The sequence below is a fragment of the Solanum lycopersicum genome, chromosome 2, assembly GCF_036512215.1.
Source record: "Solanum lycopersicum chromosome 2, SLM_r2.1".
Taxonomy (NCBI): domain Eukaryota; kingdom Viridiplantae; phylum Streptophyta; class Magnoliopsida; order Solanales; family Solanaceae; genus Solanum; species Solanum lycopersicum.
Genome location: NC_090801.1, coordinates 48,571,909 through 48,581,964, shown reverse-complemented (window position 1 = coordinate 48,581,964; position 10,056 = coordinate 48,571,909). Strand labels below are relative to the sequence as shown.

Genomic DNA, 10,056 nt, shown 5'->3' with positions numbered 1-10,056 from the left:
CACCAGGAAGCAGCAGTGCCGCCAGCCGGCGTCCACCAGCAGCAGCCGCCAGCCACGACAGCAGGTATGCAGCAGCCAGCCGCCAGCCGCGACAGCAGCAGCCAGCCGCGACAGCAGTCAGCAGGTGCAGGTATGTTTTCAGTTTTTTTTTTTCTTGACTCTTTTCAGTTTTTTTTTGATTTTGTTTTTGTTACTAGTTATTGGGAATTTATTGTGATTTTTTTTATATATATAGATGGATGAACAAACAGAATAAAATATGGGTGTAGCTGATCAAAGTCGAATAAGTATGGCTGATTCTACGGATAATACACCTAGTAATAGCAATGATCTGTCGATTGGCACAGAAATAACAAAAAGAAAAGAAAAGAAATGGATCTTAGATCTCTTGTTTGGCGACACTTTGAAAAGGTTTTTGAAAATGGTGTATTAGTTAAAGCAAAGTGCTTACATTGTAAACAATATTATGCTGCCAATACAACAAGAAATGGAACAAGTGGACTAAAACAGCATTTGACTTATCGGTGTAAAGTGTATAAACCTCCGAATGTTGCACCCGGTATTCAAAAATTATTAAATATTCAAAATAACAATTAGAGACTTGGAAATTTGAGCAAGAGGTATGTAGGAGAGCTTTAGTTGAGATGATTATTTTGGATGAACTACCTTTTAGTTTTGTTGAAAAAGAAGGCTTTAAGAAGTTTATGAGTAAAGTCCAACCTTTGTTTCATATTCCTTCTCGTAGAACCATAACAAGGGATTGTTATGAAGTTTATGGTGAATTGAGAATAAATTTGAAACAATCTTTAAGAGAAATACAACCAAGTATTTGTCTCACAACAGACACATGGACTTCAGTGCAAAGAATCAATTATATGTGTTTGACTGCTCACTTTATTGATAGGGATTGGGTGCTTTATAAAAGAATATTGAATTTTTTTCCAATCACTAGTCATAAAGGTGAGCATTTGGCTGAGTCTATTAGTAATTGTTTACTTGATTGGAAGTTGGATAACGTTTTTACTGTTACGGTTGATAATGCCTCTTCAAATGATGTGGCAGTTTTAGAGTTGTCCAAAAAATTAGATATGTGGGGAACTAATTTGATGGAAGGTAAGCATCTCCATGTGAGATGTATGACTCACATACTTAATCTAATTGTGCAAGATGGTTTGAAAGAAATTGGTCCTTCTATCAAAAGGGTGAGACAAATGGTGAAATATGTTAGATCATCTTTTTCAAGGACAAGAAATTTCTTGAAATGTGTTGAAATGCAAAAGATAGAATGTGATAAGATGTTGTCTTTAGATGTGCCTACTAGGTAGAATTCCACCTATTTGATGTTAGACACAGCAGAAAAGTTTGAGAAGGCTTTTGAGAGGTTTGAATTTTATGATGGTAATGTTAATTCTTTTCTTGCTACTGATGTTTGTGAAGATGGAAGTATCGCAGGGTCAATTCAACATGAAGATTGAGCTAATGTGAGGAATGTCACAAAGTTTCTTGAAAAATTTTATGAATTCACTTTGAAAGTTTCAGGTTCACTGTATGTTACTTGTAATGTTTATTTTAAAGATATATGTGAACTTGATGCTTATTTAAAATTATGTATAGCAAGTGATGACCTTGATTTGAGTAAAATGACTTTGGGAATAAAAGAAAAATTCAAGAAATATTGGGGGACTCCTGAAAAAATGAACAAAATGATTTTTATTGCTTCAGTTTTGGATCCTCGCAATAAATTTGTCTATGTTAGTTTTGCTCTTGAAGAATTACTTGGGGAAAAAATGGGAAATGTAGTGAATACGAAAGTAGAGGTTTACTTGAGGGATTTGTTTGCGATATATGTAAGTAAGTATGGAAAAGGTTCCAAAAGTCAACCATCTTCATCTGACTCATCTGATTCTTCTGCTACTGGTATTTCTCAAAATATGTCCAAAAATTCTTTGAGAACTAAGTTGCACATGAAGAAACAAAAGAATGATTCTGGAAGTTTAGGTGTTAAATCTGAGTTGAATAAATATCTTCTTGAAGACCAAGAACCTGAATCTGAAGATTTTGATATTTTGAGTTGGTGGAAAGTTAATTCTCCTAAATTTCCAGTACTTTCACAGTTGGCTCGAGATGTATTGGCTATTCCTATGTCGAGTGTGGCATCGGAATGTGCATTTAGCACCGGTGGTCGAATTCTAGATATCCCTTTAGAAGTTCATTGACTCCCAAATGTGTGCAATGTCTTATTTGTGTCCTAGATTGGCTTAGACAAGAAACCAAGCCTATTTGTGTTGAAGAAAGTTTGGAGTTTCTTGAAAAAATTGAACTTGGTTAGACTTTTAATTTTTTATTTATTTATGGAAAAAATAAAATATTTATTGTGTTGTATCTTGTATGACATGTTTCCTTTTATTAATTATAGAGATGGCAAATAGTGGAAGAAACTCTTCCATTGTTGATCTATGATTGACTTGCAAGCGGTGAGTTTTATACATCATTTATTTAATCATATAATTTTTTAATCTTAAAAGTAGTATTCTAAGTTTCTAATATTTGATTTTATCTTAAAAGGTCCAAAGGTCAAGACAATGAAGAAATAATTTTGTTGGCATGTGACACTTGAAAGTTGAAAGTGATCTCATGGAAGAAAGTCAAGAAACTCATTATTGTTGTTTGCTATTGTTGAAAGTAATCTCATGGAAGAAGACAAGAAGTTTAAAATACATTGTTTGTTGCTTATTATTGTTACTTGTTAGATTGTTATTATGTTGTATTTGTGAAGACATTAACTACAAATCTACAATGCAACTTTTGTTTTAGTGTCATTGTGAATTTCAAATTGTGTGTTTCAGTGATATTGTGAATTTAAAATATGCGGTGTCAATGCCTAATGACATATTGAAGATTTGAATCATTGATATATTGAAATTTGGTAGTAAATTAGTAATGCACTTCTTTGATTTATTGTCTATTTTTACTTTTTAGCCCATTAAGTTGAAAAATCAACAAAAAATTGAAAAAATTTTAAAGTTTAAAATTTTTAATAGCCCACTAAGCAGGCCCATTAAAAACCCGAAATAAAAAATCAAATCGAATTAATAAAAATCGAACCAAATTAATAAAAACCGAACTGAACCGAAATATTTCGATTCGATATTCGGTACATAATTTACAAAAACCGAAAATCGAAAAAACCAAACCGAAATACCGAATGCCCACCCCTAACTGATTTGCAACATTATGCAACTGAATTATCCCTTGAACTTTAAGTTCACATATTTATTTAACGAGGATCTAGATAATTCATAATTAACCTCACACATAATTTTCAGTTGTCAATCATCTCTCCCTCTAATGTTAGAAAATCTAACATTCATTCCAATCTTATTTGGAAGTTCATCTTCGTGCGTGGTGGAGAAATTAAAATCATAGCCGCACATTCAAGATTTTAGATGAAAATTATATGGTTCCTGACCCTAAACCAATTTTAATGGGGAAACCTTGTTGGTTTGATGCATACATGTGTTGCTACATGTTAAATAAAATTATCTCATACCAAATTTTATTTGGGAGTTTTGTTCTCATAACCATGATTTAGCTATAATTAGATGCATACAATTTCTGCTAAATCAACCAGCATTATCAATATAATTTCATAGTTTGTAACTGTGCTCTTAATTTTAACTATTCGAGAAAATAACCTTACAAAAACCAATTTATAAGTTGGCAACAAAATACATGTGACCATCGCATAGATGCATCATCCATATAGTTGCAAATGATCCACATGACAGGTGAACGGGCCCATATTCACCATTTTTATATGTTCCAAAAATTTTAGGGAATTACAATTCCAACCTTAGCTGGTAGAATGATCATTTTATCAAGAGAACAAGCAACACAAGAGAATTCTTGAAGAATCTTTATTTCTTCATCATATAAATCACCTGAATTCTCAATAACATTTGCATCACATTTAATCGGAATGGTCAACCAGTCATGCCAACTGATTTTTATTTTAGTACACTTATAATTTATTTTTACATGTGATTTCATCAGCATGTACATGTTTGTATGGAACAAACAAGAGGAAAAGTGGGGTAATCTTTTACATAAATATCTATAACCCTCTTCGGTTGTAGTGATTTATAGTCTCAATATTTATTTTCAGTTCATCCAAAACTTAAAAAGTTTCTTTTGAGAATTACTACAACCCAATATTATTTCTCTGATAATAACACAACTCGTTAGAGCTTGCAATTAATTTTTTGTACTATCACATATTGCATGACACCATCCCTATGGTGAGCATCTCATTCAAGGAGAAAACTATATTATCATTGTCATGGTCAAAATCATTACGAGCAAAACATATTTCTTGCTTTACTTTTGTTGTACCATAGGTACATAACCAATGACAAATTTGTATTGCCACACAATAATGACTACAATCCTTATAGGGAAGAACTATTTCTTTCTTTTGCCCTTTCGATAGTTCACAATAAACATACCATAGTGACGTATAAACATACAATGCCATTAACTATTTCTGGCAAATAAAATTTGTTTCCTCTCAAACCTCCGGTAGAGGTGAATTTTGGTATATATCATTTTTTCTCAAACCTCCTATATAGGTGTGTTGTGGTGTATATTCAACCCATAATGATTTTATCACATCTTGACCCTTTCTCTTATAGAACGGTCGAGCATTCACGATACTCATCACAAGTCACATTCTCTTCAGGAATGGACTAATCATTTATATGTACTTCATAAATTTGCATTATAAGCACATTGTCATTGCTTTAAAATTCATCATATTTCCATGATACACCTCAACATCACTTTGAAGGATCAAGTGTACCATCACTTTATCTTCTTGTCTTTTGATGGAGGATTTATAAACTTTTCAGATTATTAGGTCGACAACATTCACATGTCTAATGACCTTTCATACCATTTTGATAATAAAAATTACCTTCACATTTTGAAGGACTATTTGAAGAACTCATAGTGTTCTTCCTTTTATCATTACCACAATGATAACTATTATAATTCTGTCTCTCCACGCCCTTATTCATATCATTAATTATTTGTCATCTTTCAGACTAATCATTCACTGCTACCACATTCATATGATTGAATGAAGCAAGTCAACAGGCGGATTTCAGAGTTATCACATTTTGCTACCACATTCTTTTCAAGGAATGGCGTAAATTCAATATGATGAATTTCAAAACATTTCATCAAAAATATATTATTTTTGCCTTAATCATCATTTTATCACCATTATGGTTCATTGAGACTCAAACTCAATGTTTTATCCATACAAGGAACATTAGGCCATAATCCTATGAGACTTGAACCCAATACATTATCATCACAGTGCATCAAAACTCAAATTGATGTCTTATCCTTTTGGTGCGGTAGAACTTTAATCTATCTTCTTATCCTCAATTTGTGTTTCATTATGGTGCATCCATACTTTAACCTGATGTCTTACCCCTTTTTGGTGCGATGAGACTTAAATCCATCGTCTTATCCTTAACCAACGGTATAATAGACCGAAGTACAACATGATTTACCCTTTGAGTCTTTAAAAATAATCAAAACAATATTCAAACTCATGCTATTAAAATTTTATACCTTTTCCTATTAGCATGTTATATTCAACCAATAGTAGTATATGTCTTCGGTTCCTGATAATCGTTAGTGACTGAATACTATTTTATTCTAAATCATAAAATCTTTTTAGAAAATACATACCTGATTTTATGCATATAATAACTTGATTCTCATAACAAGATCAACCAAAATATGAGTTAAAGAAACACTAAAAGTCAATCTTAATTGGCTAGAGACTCGTGCTGATAATGTGTTATAAAGTCAAGCTCATAAGAATATAATCATAATGATAAGAAGACAAGAGAAGTAGATAAAAGAAGAGTCATTTTCTTCTTATTCAAGTGTATATCAAATGATGAGTGATATCTCTATTTATAGTGTTGAGATAACACTCCCAAAATTCATTTAACTAGTAGATACATAGTTATCTACATTATTATCCAAAAGGGGGGTTCATATCATCTAGGGAATGCACATACATGAATTTAGTAATTCATGAATAAATCAAATGGTCATCCACTATTCAATGGATTTATAACAATAAATTAATTAATTGATATAATTAATATTAAAAAGTGTTTAAAAAAATAGTGAATAAATAAAAAAGATTAAAAATTAATGACGTGATACCTACATGGTTATGATGTAGCCCTTACATGGCTATGCTGTGGCGGGTGAGAGTGGTGCTACAGTTTTTGGTGAAAAAAAAATCACTTCGAAGATGATAAGAGGGGTATTTAAACGCCAGTATAGTTTAAGTACTAAAGTAAATATTTTTATGTATAAAATAAAATTTTTAAATGGTATACAATAATGTCGGGTTAGTTTGATTTTGAGTTTATTTCTTTTAGTTGAAACCAAACCACTCAAATATAGTTGGATTCTTTTTCCAACACCAAACCAAGTCAAACAAAATCATTAATCAGATTTTTTTTATTTGCCTTGATTTGCAATGTGATTCAATTTTCAATTCGATTTTATACACCCTAATTTCAGCATATAATTATATTATTTATATACATTTTATATAAAGTAAATATTGAATTCTTTTTAAAAATTATGTTAATTTTATTTTAATAAAAAAAAATTTATCTCACACGCTAGTCTATCTTATATTGCTGCCTCACTACCTTCCAAGGTCCAATTGCAATATTATCATTTTCTTTTTTAATAAACCAAACAAATATCCTATTAAAATAAAATAGTTATAAATATATACTTTTTTATTTATATCACATGAATAGTTACATTATACATCTTCAAACTAATTTTACTTAACTGATATTTAATATTATATATTATATTGATATCATTAAAAAATTTTATTCAACGAGAGAGTGTGTATATTATTGACTAAATTAATAATTTTTAATACTATATTTATGTAATTTTTCCTTAATAATTTTTTAATTTTATAACTCATTTATGTAAATTTTGGTTTTTTTGCCGCAACTAATATGTGTTATCTATATTAAAATTTGATTAAATTTAAATTTACATTTAAAAATTCTACATTAAAAATAAAGTCCAACTACATTCTAGTTCACAATAAAGTATCCTATATTAAAATAAAGCTATCCTAATTACTTACCACTCTATATTAAGGATACATACATTCATTAACTCACTCCTAAACAAAAAAAAAAAGACTCCATCCGTTTCATTTTATATTATGTACTCTTTTCGTTTTACAAAGATTAGTTTGATTTGACTTGGAACAGAACTTAAGAAAAGAAAGAAGTTTTTTTAATTTTATAATTCTAAATTAAAATTATATCAAATTTATTCAAAAAGTTTTTTAATCTTGTGTTCTTAAACATGTCACGTGGAAAGGCAAAGTTAGAATGATGCCAAAAAAGAAAAAAGGATCAATATTTTTGAAATAAACTAAAAAGAAAATAGGATCATTCTTTTTTAAATAAAAGAAGTATTTAAATTTGACACAAATTTAAGAAAAGAAAAATTTAAAATTAATAATTCAAAATGAATTATAAGAATTTATGTGATTATAAATTATTTTGTTAAAAATAAAATAAATATTTTATAATTAAATCATTACTTAATATAGAAATGTGTTACTTTTTTTTTTAGACGGATTAAAAAAGAAAATAAAAACGTAAATTGAACTTGGGACAAGAGAGATTGTATATTTTCAATATTTTATTTCCATATATAACTGAGCTTTCAACTTCCTCATTAATTATATCTATCTTCCTCTGCGTTAAAATAGTTTAATTCCTCTTTATCATTAATGATGCCGCCTCCAGTACTTAGATTTCTGCTAAGCACCGCCTCATCTTCCCCACCGCCGGCCAAATACACCTCCGCGGATCCACCGTCGTCATTTGCGCCGGTGGAGCCCGATTATGTCATTATCATAGCAGCCCTGCTCTGTGGAGTTATATGCATAATCGGACTTATCTCAGTAGCTCGATGCGCTTGGCTCAGACGCACCGGAGGATCCACCGGAGGTCAGTCGTCAGCGGCGGCGAACAAAGGATTGAAGAAGAAAGTTTTGCGATCGCTGCCGAAGTTCAAGTTTGATCCAGCTTCTTCAAGTACTGAAGCTGCGTCGGAGTGCGCCATATGTCTGGCGGAGTACACTAGAGGAGATGAGATTAAAGTTTTGCCTCAGTGTCGCCATGGTTTTCATGTTCACTGTATTGACACGTGGCTTGGTTCACACTCGTCATGCCCAACTTGCCGTCAGATTCTCCAAACTGGTCGGTGCCGGAGATGCGGCGAATTCTCAGGCAATTCAAACGCCGGTACTCAAATTCAGGGACGGAATTGCCTTACCTAAACAGTTCAAATTCCAATTGTTTTCTTCTCCTTCACGAAACTATACGCCACACAAAAAAAAATAGGTAAATTAATTTGTTACTCTTACAAATTTTAAAAATAGTTATCTCAAATTACTTCATAAATAAAATTACAAAAGATTATTTATTTTTTTAAAAATAGTTATCTCAAATTAGTTCGTAAATAAAATTACAAAAGATTATTTATTTTTTTTTAAAAAAAAATGAAACGGTTATGTGTTTTTGTCAGGGTTGAAGGATGTGGTCCCAAGTTGAGTTGAGGTTGGTGAAGTTACAAAATTATTTTGTCTAGAAGCTAAAACAAGAGAGAGGATAAATATGAAGGTTTCTTACTCTTATGGAAAACAAGAAAGAAGGTTAACAAAGTTTAATTGTTCTCTTCTTTTCTAAACTCCAAGTTTAAAATAAGTTTTATGTTGCAACTTTGTTTTGTAAATTAATGTATACTTGCTTTAACTTTTTAAGTTGCAGTGTAGTTATTACTTTCCCCCATATTATACTAATACTTTCTTTGTTTCATCGTTATTACTTGTCATAATTTTTATTTTTAAATTTAAATTATAAACACTTTGATTAATATAAGTTTTTATCATATTAATATACCAAGAATGATAATTTATAATATTTATGTACTTTTATATAATTTTTTAAATATCATTTTTTTATTTAAAATATTAAATTAATATAATTTAATTTAACTAATTGACATTCAAAAAGCGCAGTAACAAATAAAAAAGAACAGATAGATTATTATTTTTCATTTAGTAAAAATTACGTAATTTTAAGAATTAATTACTTTAAATTTTTATTGTCTATCAAATTTTGATAATTTCTTAAAATCTAAAGATTTCGTATAGTATTACTTAATGCTTCGATACATTATATTTATTATTTTTGTTGACACAAGCACATCTATCTCAATGTACCGCTTAACGCTATGATAAATTGGTACGTCAAGTTCCAATAAATATAAGATGTATCTGGAAAAGGAGGGAGAGTGAGGATTTTTGTAATTTCTTAAAATAATAAGAAATTTTGAGAATATGATAAAATGATTCGAAGTAATTTTTCTTTTTACTTACCTTAAGAAACTTTTTTCAAATAGAATTGATTTTTGATAATTTTATCTATATTTATGTCTAGTCATTTAAATATTTCTTTCAGAATTAGAATGGATAAATAAAAAGGTGATAAATCTTAAATATGTCATAATATTTTAAGAAAAAGTTTATTTATATTTTTCGGTAAAAAATTAATTTATTTATGTTATTATTTTTTGAGAAGAATCTCATTCATACTATTATTTTTAACTTTATTTTTGTAAATAAGAAAAATTACCATCTCAAACAACTACTAACATTTTTTAATTTGGGTTTTAAATCAAATGTAGTATCTTTTTTTTTTTTTTCAAGTATACCAAGAACACATAAAAGATATAAAAACATTTTCAATTTCTTCAATTTATCACAAAATTACTTTAAATTTTAGGAGTAACTTTTATCCGAGCTAGATATTAAAACTTAATGTCTTTTGAGCTTGAAATCAACGCAACTCAACAAAATCATTTAAAATTACTTTAAAGTTTCAAAATTTAATATCTTTTATGATATATTTT

General features: G+C 29.5%; 1 protein-coding gene across 1 annotated transcript; it reads left to right on the top strand.

The window, feature by feature from the left end:
• The first annotated feature begins 7,779 nt into the window (after positions 1–7,779).
• On the top strand, positions 7,780–8,958 carry LOC101254466 (RING-H2 finger protein ATL80). Its single transcript, XM_004253197.5, has 2 exons — positions 7,780–8,486; positions 8,671–8,958. Exon 1 carries the CDS (start codon positions 7,871–7,873, stop codon positions 8,420–8,422), a length of 552 nt encoding a protein of 183 aa, XP_004253245.2. The 5' UTR covers positions 7,780–7,870; the 3' UTR covers positions 8,423–8,486; positions 8,671–8,958.
• Positions 8,959–10,056: the final 1,098 nt, after the last annotated feature.

What these genes read in the sequence shown, in the direction of transcription:
- LOC101254466 (XM_004253197.5), top strand. Translation starts at nt 7,871, where the DNA reads ATGATGCCGCCTCCAGTACTTAGATTTCTGCTAAGCACCGCCTCATCT.